Source organism: Oxyura jamaicensis, chromosome 10, assembly GCF_011077185.1.
Source record: "Oxyura jamaicensis isolate SHBP4307 breed ruddy duck chromosome 10, BPBGC_Ojam_1.0, whole genome shotgun sequence".
NCBI lineage: Eukaryota > Metazoa > Chordata > Aves > Anseriformes > Anatidae > Oxyura > Oxyura jamaicensis.
Window position 1 is genome coordinate 13,791,742 of NC_048902.1, and position 12,846 is coordinate 13,804,587.

The 12,846-nt window shown below is 63.8% G+C and overlaps 1 protein-coding gene across 2 annotated transcripts; it reads left to right on the forward strand.

Moving 5' to 3' along the window:
• Window positions 1–1,471: 1,471 nt before the first annotated feature.
• Window positions 1,472–8,890, forward strand: MFGE8 (milk fat globule EGF and factor V/VIII domain containing). 2 transcript variants are annotated; one of them, XM_035336099.1, is made up of 10 exons: window positions 1,472–1,639; window positions 3,666–3,791; window positions 4,004–4,129; window positions 4,390–4,503; window positions 4,614–4,795; window positions 5,044–5,199; window positions 5,972–6,116; window positions 7,099–7,301; window positions 8,356–8,511; window positions 8,631–8,890. In XM_035336099.1, exons 1-10 carry the CDS (start codon window positions 1,567–1,569, stop codon window positions 8,772–8,774), a joined length of 1,425 nt encoding a protein of 474 aa, XP_035191990.1. In that variant the 5' UTR covers window positions 1,472–1,566; the 3' UTR covers window positions 8,775–8,890. The 2 variants fall into 2 exon arrangements, with proteins under 2 accessions (XP_035191990.1, XP_035191991.1); XM_035336100.1 differs by having other exon boundaries at window positions 7,117–7,301; window positions 8,631–8,888.
• The last annotated feature ends 3,956 nt before the right edge of the window (window positions 8,891–12,846 follow it).

A 12,846-nucleotide genomic window follows, 5' to 3' on the forward strand; every position in this document is an offset into this window, starting at 1 on the left:
CAAACACCCTTGGCCTAGTTGCCTGCGTACGGGCCTGGGAACCTTGCCCCGTGCTCCCCTTCCGACCTTGTTTTCCGCTGAACACAATAGCAGTAATTATCCTGAGGCTGAAGGGTTATTAGAAAGCAAGCCCTGTGTCTTGTCCACTCTCCTATCCAGCTGCTGTTTTCTCCCTTTGCTGAGCGGAACGCTCGCTGGAGTTTCCATCAATAACTGATGGAAATTCCACCGCCGAGCTTGGCCGTGAGATACGTGCGTGCTCCCTGCCTTCCCCACGCCCTGCTGCTCCGGGGATACGTTCAAGGGGTTTATGTACAAGGGTGGACAAGCTCCCTTTGCGTGGGGCACCGCTTGGCTGCACCTCACAGGAGGCACAGGCACCGCTGTGTCCAAGGGACGAGGCGGCTGGATGCTGGAGCGGGGATGGAAAATGAGGTGGAACGGCTGATCAAAGTGCACGGCATGTGTCCGGGCTGCTGAGCTCGCTGCCGGCTGAGCTTGCCGTGTTGCCAGAGCCAGAAATGGAGCAAGACTCGGGAAGGGTCAACACGTAACGGTGGGCAGCAGCAGGACTATCTGCAGCAGATTAGTTAATGCTAAAACAGAGGGTTTTGCAAGAGGAGATAAGATCGGCTTCATGTTTAGGAGGGCATAGGAGTAGATTTCCAGTGCGGAGGCAAATGATCCTGCATATTTTTACTGTGTGGTTTCCTGTACCCTCTTCAGAAGTGTTTGCTGCTGAATATGAATTCAGCCTGAGCGTGCTTTAGCCCGACAGTTTGTGCCTTCCTGGGCAGAGCTCCCCACGTGGCACCAGCTCTGGAGAGCACGGCTGGGCTTTTCCAGCACGGCCTCCCCTGGGGTCTGGGCTGGACAACGCTCAAAGAGGGTCTTGTTCAGGGCTGAGCCAACAGACGTGTGGTGCTGCGCCCTGGGGCTGTCCCCGGGCTGGCTGCAGGCTGCTTCCGAGGAAATTGGGCTCCTTGGGCTGATCTGTGCGTGCTGGTGTGGGATGTGCCCTGAGCTCCAACGTGCCCTGGGGGAACGCGGGGGAAGCCCACCCAGGGAGAGAACATGTACCCTGAGCATGCAGCCTGTGTGCTGCGTGTGCTCCCCATGCACCCTGAGTGTGCATCCCTGCAGTCTGAGTGTGCACCCTGTGCTGAGTGTGCGCCCCATGCTCCCTGTGTGCACCCCACGCACGCTGAGCGTGCACCCTGCGCACTGAGCGTGCACCCCGTGCACCCCACGCACCCAGAGCGCGCACCCCACGCACCCCACGCGCGCTCGCCGAGCTCATTAGCGCCTCGCTTAGTGCCTGTTAATTAACCACCTCTACCTTTGAAGCCCTACCCACGGGGCAGCGGCGGCAGGGCTCCGAGGGGCCGTGCCGTGCCGGGCCGGTCCCACCCCGGGGGCGGGCGGCGGAGCACGTGAGGCCGTGCCGGGCCGTGCCGAGCCGTGCCGGGCCGCCCCGAGTCACTCCCCGCCCCGAGCCCCGCGGCGGAGCGGAGCAGGAGCGGAGCAGCTCGGCACGGCTCGGCTCGGCTCGGCACGGCACGCAGCATGGAGCCAGCAAGGCGGTGGCGAGCGCTGCTCCTCCTGGGGCTGGGGCTCTCGCTGCTGCTGGTGGTGGCCGGTGAGTGCAGGGGGTGCCGGGGGTCCCGGGGGGTGCGCGCAGCCCCCGCAGGAGCGGAGGGGCCGGGCGGGACGAGCTCGGGGCCGCAGCTCGCTCCTGGCTGCCAAGCCGGGAGTAGCCGAGCCGAGCTGGGCCGTCCCGTGCTTTCGGGCTGAGATAAGCGTGTAAACAGCTTCCCTGGGAGCGGCCGGCACGGCACGGCACGGCACGGCACCGGGAGCCGTGGGGAGAGGCAGCGCCCTGTGGGTCACCGTGGGGTGGGTGACCCCAAAAGGGTGATCCCAAAAGGCTGACCCCAAAAGGTGACCCCAAAGGGACGGGGGTGAGCAGGGACAAGGGGACCGAAGCCCACGCGCAGGAGGGCGCCCGTTCGGCCCTCCCCAGGCAGCCCTGACCTGACCCCCCCAGCCCCGCCGGTTTTCGGAGGATGTTATTTTTGCCTTCCGGCCAGCCTGTGGGTTCACATAAGCAAACATTTCCAAAAGCTGTGCCTGAGCTTCGTTGCCTTGGTTCCTGGCTGTCCAGCCCGTGACAGCTCCGTCCTTGAACCGAGAGATCCGTGTGTGGGGAGGATGGAGATGCTGAGCCGCCCCGCCACCGGCCCTGAAACGTCCCAAAAAGCAGGAGCATCCACAACTTTTTGCAGCACTGGAAGATGCGAGCGGCGTGCCTCCCTGCTGGGCGAGGGGCTGGCCGGCGACACCCGCCACCCGAGGAATTAGTCCTGGGAGGGGATAAAAGAGAATCTGCTTCCTCGGAATAACTGAAGTATACATCTAGCACCGGGACCCCTCCCGTCCCAGCCCTGGGAAGATATGCAGGGAATTTTACACCGCTCGCTCCTTCTCCCCCAGTGTCCCACCCCAGAAACTCCCCCGTCGGAGCGGCGTGCGCGAGGATGCAGGGGTGCACACGTCTGCTGGCACGCTGTGCTGCGGGAGGCAGCCAGCTCCCGCTGCTCAACACAGGCAGCTCTGTGCGCAGGGGATCCTTGGGACGGGGCTGCTGGATGTGCCCAGGACCTGCGGAGGAGTGTGGGGCGAAGGCATCCCCACGGAGCAGCCGGTGTAGGAGCCCTCTCCTCCCGCGCCGTAGCTCATGGCAGCGCATTGATGGAGCATGAGGTCATGCGGAGCTGGCTGGGCAGCGCAGGCAGCGACTTGAACCGGTGCCCGAGGTTTTCTGCCTCCCGAGGCTGGGCTAGGGGAGCTCCAGCATCCTTCTGGAAACCCTCGTGGGATGCCGGGCCCTGCCTGGCCTGCCTGCTGCTGGTGCCTACCCTGCAGTTGCTGAGTATCAGGAAGAATAGGATTACCTCGGAGCAGCCCTGCTATTAAAAGGCTAATGAGTAGGAGCTCGCTGAGTAGTAGCTTAGGCTAATGAGAGCCTTGCTGCTTGGTGTGGGTCCAGGCAGCAAGCCCACAGCTTGTTACCTTCCACCTTCTCCAGGGCACGCAGGTAGTGGGGGGTTACTGCTGGGTCTCCACCTGCGTTCGATCTTTGCTCCAACTTGAGCGTGGCACCGAGCAATGTGCCAGGCTCTAAAAAGTCCCTGTGCTTGGTGTGGGGATTCTTAAGGTTTTCAGGCAGGTCTGTGGGAATCCAGTCGAGGTTTATGGAGAGCGTTGCCACCCTGCAGCTGTTTGGGCAGGGTAAATTGGGGGTGGGAGGAATTCCCCCGAAGCCATGCAGCACCCTGCACTTCCTCCTCTCCCGTCTCCAGCGGCTGTGAGCTCAGGCACGTGGCTCCCCCTACGATGATTTTTTTGTTTGTAAATACTGACTTTGGTTAGCAAAGCCCAGCAGGGTGACCAGCCCCGTTCCCTGGCATCATCCTGTCCTGCTCATGCCTGAGCGCGCCCCAGCCTGGCCAGCCCCTGCCTCCCGGCAGCGCAGCCGAAGCAGGCAGGGCGCTGCAGGCCTGGGATTCCCCTGGGTGCTGGGCTGACCTTCGGGCTCTGTCCAACCACTTTTTCTGTGTACTTTGTTTCTGATGGCTCGCGGTGACATGTGGCTTTGCTGGCAGGTGACTTCTGCAACGTCAACCACTGTCAGAACGGGGGCACCTGCCTGACCGGCATCAACGAGGCCCCCTTCTTCTGCATCTGCCCTGAAGGCTATGTGGGGATTGACTGCAACGAGACAGAGAAAGGTGGGGCTCAGGGAGAGACCCGAGACCCCGTCGCAGGGGCTCTGGGAGGTGTAGGGGACCAGGCAGCTGGCAGGAGCCTGGCACCGTGCCCTCCTCATGGCCCTGCACCTCCAGTCCTGTTGCATCCTCAGGCACTGAAAACACAGAGGATGCTCTTGTTTCCCCCCTGTGCCCATATAACATCCCTCTTTTCCTCCTTTCCCCTTCCCCAGGTCCCTGCCACCCTAACCCTTGCCACAACAATGGCGAGTGCCAGTTGGTCCCAAATCGAGGGGACGTCTTCACCGACTATATCTGCAAGTGCCCCGCGGGGTACGACGGGGTGCACTGCCAGAACAGTGAGTACAGCAGGCTGGGGGCCGGGGGGGGGCTGGAGGTGGCAGCTCAGGCACCCCTGGACCTGCTCCCAGGGGGACGTGGTGACCCCGGTGATGTGACAGGGGCTCCCCAAAGCTCAGCCCTGCGGCCAGCAGGGACACGGCTTGGAGGGGAGCTTCAGCCTGCGCCAGCAGGTCTGTGGGAACCTCGCTCTGCAGACACCTCTCTTCCCGGGGCTGGTTTTGGGGTCACCTCCTGAGCCCCCTCTCCTCTGTCCTAGACAAGAACGAGTGCTCCTCCCAGCCCTGCAAAAACGGAGGCACCTGCCTAGACCTGGATGGCGACTACACCTGCAAGTGCCCTTCTCCCTTCTTCGGGAGATCCTGCCACGTCCGTAAGTTCCTGGCACCCCTTGTCCCCAGACAGGAGGCAGACGGGCCCCTGGTTTTGCTGTCTGGTCACATACAGCCCCTGCTCTCCCTCCCTCCCTCCCCGTGCCCACAGGCTGTGCCGTTCCCCTGGGCATGGAAGGAGGAGCCATCTCGGACGCGCAGCTCTCGGCCTCCTCCGTCCACTACGGCTTCCTCGGCCTCCAGCGCTGGGGGCCGGAGCTCGCCCGCCTCAACAACCACGGCATCGTCAATGCCTGGACCTCCAGCAATTACGACAAGAGCCCGTGGATCCAGGTACCTATGGGAGGAGCGGCGAGCAGCCCCGTCAGCTGCTGCTGCTGGGGTTTAGCATGGAGCCGCCCGGGACACCGCGTGTCCTGGAGGAGGCGGTGGGCACCCGGCGTGGTGACGTCCCCTCCTCTGCCCACACGTGGGGCTGGGGGATGCAGGGCGTTAGCACCGAGGAACCCACGGCAGCCAGGTGTTCCTGGGCGCGATGCAGACCACCCATCTCACCACGCTCCCCCTCTCGCTCCCCCCAGGCCAACCTGCTGAGGAAGATGAGGCTGAGCGGCATCGTCACGCAAGGCGCTCGCCGCGTGGGGAAGTCGGAGTACATCCGCGCCTACAAAGTGGCCTACAGCCTGGACGGCAAGGAGTTCACCTTCTGCAAGGACGAGAAGCAGGACACGGACAAGGTGGGCTGAGCAGTGGGGCTGCGTGCCCCGTCCTGAGCTCGGGAGAGCACTTCTGACCCGGTCAGAGCCACGTCGGGGACCCTTGGAGCAGCGTGCTGCACGGGGCGGTTCGGGAGTGCTCTCCAGCTCTTTAATTGACCATAATGAGCACGCCCAAAGAAGCAGAGCTGATTTATTCAGGTCGTTCAGATAACATCTTTGTAGTTAACGTGTACAGAGGATGTGGGATGTGGGCACGGCCTGGAAGTGCTAGCAAATAACTTGCATGGCTCTGGGCTAGCGTGAGCCCACCGTGTGTCTCAGTCTGGAGTCACTGAATGCAGCTCTTTTTTAGGGGAAAAGCCTCCTGGCTGGGTTTTTTTTGCGCATCCAGGGAAAGGCTGGGAATATCGGCCTTGCTTTAAACAAAGACAAGTTTATCTCGTCTGCACAGTGCTGGGGAAAAAAAAAAAAAGGCATGGACGCGTGACCTGACAGCACGCTGCATTTTGAACGCAACCAAGCACGCCGCCCCTCTGCTTTTCGAGTGGATGCCGTGATGTGGGGAGCGCAGCTGCAGGGAGCGGGGGCAGCTCTGCGTGGATGAAGCACGGGGCATCACGTGGCAGTGCTGAGAGCACTGGGGCTGCTGCCAGCTCGTGTGCTCCTCGGGGGCATGATCAAAGAGCTCAGATTCCCCTGGTTCACGGGGACAGACACCGGGGTTGGTCCGTCTGGCAGGCAAGGGCTTTTAGGGGGTGTTGGGGTGCTCACCTCCGCCTGCTTTTTCCAGGTTTTCCAGGGGAATGTGGACTATGGCACCATGCAGACCAACTTGTTCGACCCTCCCATCACGGCCCAGTTCATCCGCATCTACCCCGTGGTGTGCCGCCGCGCCTGCACGCTGCGCTTCGAGCTCATCGGCTGTGAGATGAACGGTAAATGCGCGCCGTGTGCCGCGGGGAGGTGGCTCTGCGCGGGGTCCGGGTGCTGGGCTGGGGCTGTCCCCTCCCCAAGGACCACGGGGCTGGCAGGGGGGTTCAAGCCGGCTGGGTGTTGGTCTGGACCCACTGCTGACGTCCCACCTCACCAGGCTGGCCCGGTGGTCACTGCAGGGGACGTAGGACAGGGCGTCCACCCTTGTACCCGTCCTCATCCCTACTTGGCCAGCGAGCGCTTGTTTTTCTCCTGCTGTCTCGTGATGCCTGGAAATCCCCGCGGGAGCTTTTTGGGAGCGCAGGCTGTTAATCCCATCAGCTCAGCCGGGTAGAGCTGCGTTCTCACGCTGCTAACACCTTCCCAAGCTGTCCCAGCTCACGGCTCGGGTTTTTTATTGTTCCCCATCCAATCCCTGACCCGGCTGCTTTTCCTGCCGGAGAGCTTGAAAAGCTCCCGAAGATCAAAGTCCTGTGGGAAACGTGACTGGTGATTAGCTGGAGCCCTCGGCTTTCCCTTCTCCTCCCCGCATTCCTGCCCTGCTGCACGTCCTAGGCAGTGCCTGGCACAGCCCCGAGCGGGGCGAGCGTGCCGGGCTGGGGCTCGGGCCGCATCCTGCCCCTACCCAAGTGCGGCGCCAGCTGTGAATTCAGCGCTGAGCTGTCCTCGCGCCAGGCTGTGCTGCAGGGCTGTCCTCACGTCCCTGCAGCAGGAGGCACTGTGAGGCAGGGAATGGCTCGGCACCGAAAATACCGCCCTGGCTGCGGCCGGGAGCGTGGGCCAGCTGCCAGCCCAGTGTGTCCCCAGTGCCGTCCCGTGCCCCTGGTGCCTTCCCATGTCCCCGGTGCCATCCCGTGCCCAGCTCTGCTCTCTGTGCCTCCGGGACGGGCCCGCCGGCCCCGCGGGGCTCTGCCGGCTGCGGTGGGGGTGCTGGTGCTTTGGACTCTTTCCCTTTCACTGCCCGCATAAACCGTTGTGTTACAGTGTATTTCAACACGGCAGGTTGCTCGGAGCCTCTGGGCATGAAATCCCGCCTGATCTCTGACCAGCAGATCACAGCCTCCAGCGTCTTCAAGACGTGGGGCATCGACGCCTTTACCTGGCACCCCCATTACGCCCGCCTGGACAAGACGGGCAAGACCAACGCCTGGACGGCGCTGCACAACGGGCAGGCCGAGTGGCTGCAGGTGGGTCCGCGTGCCCGAGGCTCTGCCCCGGGGCTGGGGGGGGGCTTACGGCAACCCCCGTGGGGCCCTGACCCCCCTCCGGCCCCCGGCTCCTCAGCCCCAGCTCCTCCTCCCTTCTATTTTGCAGGACAGCTCAGGTCTGCGTTTCCATTCCCAGCCTGGAATGGGAACAAATAGTTTTGAAATTTCCTTCTCGGTTTCCTTTCCTCCGCTGTTTTTATACTTTTCACATGATTTCGTGACATAATAGGACAGAGCAGTTGAGATATTTGTCCCACTTTTTCTTTTATTTGGGAAATGATTAAAAGCAGCTGCTCCTCAGCCCTAAATCAAGCAGCTGATGGAAATGCCTCCTGATGGGGTCGCAGCGACACGCTGCCTTGGGCTGCAACACTGAGGGCTGGATGTTTGTGTGCGTGCAGATAGATTTATAAATATACAGGTAGGTATGGCTAGTGCTGGCCTGAGGAGCATAAAATAGGAGCTAAGTTAAGGCTTTCAGCTCGTTTGCTGCGTTGCCCTCGCCGTGCCAGCAGCAGTAGCGCAGCGTGGCAGAGCAGGAGGCAGAGCAGATAGAACAGAAACCGTCTCGCTCCCAGCCCAAATGTCAGACCGCGTTGGGCCACGTTGCCTCAGCCAGAATTGCTTTCTGCTGGAAATGCATTTCCACTGGGGATTCTTTTTTATTTCTATTTTTTTTGCCCGGAGAGCTTTGCCATCGTTCCCACCCTGACCTTTTCAGCAAACGGTGCGCAAGGGGCAGCAGCGACGTGCGGGGAGCAGACCCCTGCCCCACAGGGGCTGAGCTGAGGCAGCGGAGCTTGTGTCCCGCTTTGGGTCACTCCGAGGGATGCTGCGAGTGCTAAAGGCTCGGATATTTCACGACAGCGTTTTATTAGCTGCTCTGCCACTGGGGAAGAGGTTGAGCGGTGCTTTCTATGCCCTGGACCCCCGGGATGTGCGGGATGCTCTGGGTGGGATTGCAGCTGCCCTGGCAGGGCTGTGCCAGCCCCGCTGATGTGCGGCGCCGTGCCCACCTCCCTCCCTGTGCCAGATTGACCTCCGGGACCCGAAGAAGGTGACGGGCATCATCACGCAAGGCGCCCGCGACTTCGGCCACATCCAGTACGTGGCAGCCTACAAAGTGGCCTACAGTGACAACGGCACCTCCTGGACCGTGTACCGGGACAGCCAGACCAACAGCACCAAGGTGAGGGGGCGGCGAGCTCCCGGGGCTCGGGGACACCTCGGGGTGGGGTGGCACAGGGGAAATCTGGGCTGGTGGCCGGGGGCTCTCCGCGGTGCTCACCCCCACTTTTTCCCCCCCAGATTTTCCACGGCAACAGCGACAACTACTCGCACAAGAAGAACGTCTTCGACGTGCCCTTCTACGCCCGCTTCGTGCGCATCCTGCCCGTGGCCTGGCACAACCGCATCACGCTGCGCGTCGAGCTGCTGGGCTGCGACGAGTAGGCGCCGGGGCGGCGCGCGCAGCAACAACGGGGCTGCTCTTCCCCGCCGCCCGGCCCCCGCCCCCGCGCACCTCCCGCTCCAACCTCAAGCCCCCCTCTTCCCCCTCCCCGAAATTCGGAGGCGCTGCCCTTTGCCCTGGCTGGATGGGGCTGGGGAGGCTCCCCCCGCCCTGCCTTGGCGCTGGGGCTGCAGCACTGCACTTTATGGGGCTGTTGAGGGAGGGATGTGGGGATGGGTCCTGCTCTTTTGCCCCGTGAGCTGGGAACAAGGGCCTCTTCTGCAGCTGGGGCTTGGCTGTAGGACCCCCGCAAATCCTGGAGCCAACTTTTCTGCCCCTTTTTTGCTTCCGCTTCCAGCAGCGAGGCTGCAGCCAGTAGCAGCGCCCTGCCTGCGCCGCACCAGAGCTCAGGGCTTGGCTGTTTTGGGGGACCAAAACCAGCCCCCGCCGCCCCTCCTGCTCCCTGCACAGCTGCACGCAGGGCCTGCAAACCCTCAGCTGGGTCCCCTGTCCCTTTTGCAAGGCCCCAAGTCCCCTTGCCGGTGGTGTCAGTGCCGCATAGTGCGAGGGGAGTGATGAGACGGGGGAGAGGCTGCTCCTATCACAAAGTGCCGCGTCTCCATCGCCGCCAGCTCTGCCCCCTGGATCTGTTTTTTTGGCAGCTGAGAGCCCTCCCTGCCCAGGCTGTTTTCCCCAAGGGAGCAAACCTGGCGGTCTCCGGGGTGTGGGTGGTGGGGGCACCCTGCCCGCCTAATGGGGGAGGTCTTGGGAATTGTTTCCCTCCCCTTTGATCACGTTCCCAGGGTGCCAGCACCAGTGTCCTCCAAGCCTCGGCAGTGCCCCTGTCCCCCCTTACTGGGGGGGCTGCAGGTCGCTCGCCCCCAAAGCCAAGCGGTGGCTGCCATCTGCAGTGGGGACGAGGAGCTGGGCTGTGGGCACGGGGTGCTGGGAGGAGCAGCAGAAGGCGGTGACTGAACAAACCAAGTGCGGGGGGCAGGCAGCCGCATCCCTGACCCTTTCTGTAACCTGATTTTTTCCCTTTCTGCGCTGGCGGGGAGCCTCTCGTGATGCCGGAGCAGGCGGGAGTGGCAGTAGGAGAGGGGTGAGAGCCGGCACTGCCAGGCAGCAGCGTGGTCAGGGGCTCGGGGCAGCAGCAGGGTGAGCGCTCAATTTGGGACCGTGTCCCCGTGGGCAGCGCTGGTGACGATGCTGTCCCTGTGTGCTGGGACGGGAAGCGGCCGTGGGGCCGGGCTGGCTTTGGAAAGCACTGAGGGGACCTGGCCGGTCTGGGGGTGGCCCTGCTGGGGTGTCACTGACAGTATTAAAACCAGCTGAAACTTCGGGCTGTGTGCTCGCTGCTCTGCGATACGGCTGCAGGGAAGGCGGAGGGGCCCCGGCGTGCCCCTGTGCCCAGGGTACCCAGGCTGCGCGCATCCTTCCCACGGCTTCCACCCCTCCCAGCTGCTGCAGCCTGGTGCTCACAGCTGGCCCAGCGTCAAGGGATGGGACGTGGGGAGGAAAAGTAGCTATCAGCACCCCACACCCTGCGTATCCTCCTTTGGCTCTGATCCTGGAGCAAATCCCCCAACGTGGAGCGAAACCGGCTCTTGGAGCACAAGCTTTGGCCAGAGCTGCACACGGGGATGCAGCCGGTTGAGCTCCTGGGCGTGCGGGATGGAGGCTGCTGGATGGGGACCCTGGGCCTGGCGGGGAAGGCACCGAGGCGTTGGGGTGGATGGGCTTTGCTCCCTTCCAGGGGTTTCTGCCTCACTGGGCAGGGACCCTGAGGCTGGCACGAATGGCCCAGGTGCCACCTGCATCCCGCCACAGCCCTGCTGTCCCCACAGCTCCTGAACTCACTGCAGCCCTGGCTGCTCGGTGACAAAGCGGTGACACAGCCAGAGCAGGGGGGGACACGCTGAGCTCTGCTCCCATCCAGACGTGCCCCCCTTATCGCTGGGAAGCTGCGGCAGAGATAAGGGCAGCCTGCTCCAAGGCAGGCTGAGACAGCCCTGATCCGGGGGAGGCTGTGCAGGGGAGACGAAGCGAGCCGAAGCCACACATCGGAGCAGGGGCGCGTCCTCCACACCCCGTCACCCCCGTCCCCTGCCACCCCCACCCCGCTGGGGGATGCTGAGCCCCTTCCCAGCACGGTGCCACTTCCTTCCTCCTGCAGAGCACCGGGCTGCCTTTGAAGAGGGTGAGGAGGGCCGGGGCACCCTGCTCACCATGCAAAGCCTCCGTCGGCTCGTCCCTGTCCCTCGGATGCTCTTCCCGGAGGCAGGAAGGCCGGCACGCTGCAGCCGCGGCACCCCGCTGCCTGCTGACCCCGCTGCCGGTGCTGCCGGCTGCCCGCGAGCCAGTTGGGCAGGAAGCAGCCGCAGGGGAGAGCATCCTCTCCTCCCTGCCCGGAAAGCCCAGCGCTGATCGCAGCCTCCTCCGTCCTGCCACTGGTGTGGGTTTTCCTCCCCGCTTTTAGCCCTGAGCAACAGGTCCCTGCCGGGAGCTGAGACGGGTCCCGTACCGGTGGCATTTTGGAGAGAAATCCCCAACGGGGGCATGACGGCTGTCAGCTCCTTGCTTTGAGGCGGGTGAGCCGGGGATGACATTTTTATGGCTTCTGTTCAACCCGCAGCTCGGCCAGCCCCAAGCACGTGCCCATCCCACATGCTGCTGGGTCGGCTCTGCCCTGACCCCGCGTAGCGCCGCTCACCCTGCAGCCCAGGGCTGCCCTCGGGGAGCTCAGCCCAAACCCCCAGCAGAAAGCAGGGCTGGGAGCATCCCCTAAGCACTGAAAATAGGGTGAGAGGAGGGAAGGAGTGGAGGGGATTCACCAAACGATCCCTCTCCCCTTCTCCTGGGGCCGTGCGGAGGGACGGCTCATTGCGGGGCATTTCGGGCGCCCTGCAGCTTTTTCCTCCTCTCCCAAACAATGGGGCGGCCGCGCCAAGGAGCAGCGTGCCCCGGCGGGGAGGGGATCGTCCCCGATCAGATTGGATCAGAGGCGGGCTGGGACGTGGGGGGGCACGGCCCGGAGCCGCCGTGCCGGGAGATGTAATCGCCCCCATTGTGGGCTGCGGGGCAGCGCGCTCCGGCCGGCAGGGCGGGCGGCACGCCGGGCGTCACGCACCCACGGCTGTGCCTCGCCAAAAGCGAGCTGGCGGTGCCGTGGATCAGGGCCCTGTGACGGTGCCGGGGGCAGGATGCACATGGTTACAGCAAGTGTGGGGGCTTGGTGTCCCAAAATACCCCTGGTGGCCTCTGCATCCAGCCAGAGCCGCTCGGCGAGGCCCCCTGAACGCAGGCCGTCCCTTTTTTTGGGGGGGTTGGATTTAATCTCTTATTTCTTTGTGATTAGAGAGGCAGAGCCGAGCCGTGAGACCCCGGGTCCCCCAGCAGTCCCAGCCACACTTCCCAAGGGGGTTGGGGCAGCGTGGGCCCGGCGGGCTGGTGGCAGATAACGCCGCGTCCCGGCCGCCACCGCTCCCTATCAGCGTGCCGCCGGTGCCAGACGGGCCCGGGGCCGCCAGGATGGGGTTTCCCATTTATTTTCGCACGCCTTGTTTTCTTTCCGGTTTGACGCCGTCCTGAGCGGCGGCAGGAGCAGGGCCCGGGCCCCCGAGCCTCATTTCCTCGCCATAAAACAACAAAGCGCAGCGCCGGGCCGGGCCGGCGGGGCACCGGGTCAGGCCACACGCTGCTGCTGCTGCTCCCGGGTCCCGCCGGGCGCTCGGCCACCCCCAGCCGAGGCTGGGCAGCCGAGGGATGGACCCAGGGCTCGTGGAGCTGGAAGGAGCTATGCTGTGGCTGGAGATGCCCCGGTGGATGGGTGCAGATGGGCTGCCCAAAGGTTTTGGCTCCATTTCTGTGCCCTGGTGCAGAGCTGCCCCTGAGCCGCGCTGCCCCAGCTCTGCTTTGCCCGCCTGGCCTCAGGCTGAGCCCCGATGGGGCTGAGCGTCGTGGCTCGGTGCCTCCCCTTGATCCCAGAGCACAGACGCCCCCGGAGCCACTCGTTGCCTGCATGACATGCTCGTGGAGCTCCCACAACGTGCTCGTGGAGCTCCCACAACGTGC

What these genes read in the sequence shown, in the direction of transcription:
- MFGE8 (XM_035336099.1), top strand. Translation starts at nt 1,567, where the DNA reads ATGGAGCCAGCAAGGCGGTGGCGAGCGCTGCTCCTCCTGGGGCTGGGG. An exon ending in CTGCAACGAGACAGAGAAAG is followed by an intron (nt 3,792 to 4,003) that starts GTGGGGCTCAGG and finishes CCCCTTCCCCAG; the next exon opens with GTCCCTGCCACCCTAACCCT. An exon ending in ACAAGAGCCCGTGGATCCAG is followed by an intron (nt 4,796 to 5,043) that starts GTACCTATGGGA and finishes CGCTCCCCCCAG; the next exon opens with GCCAACCTGCTGAGGAAGAT.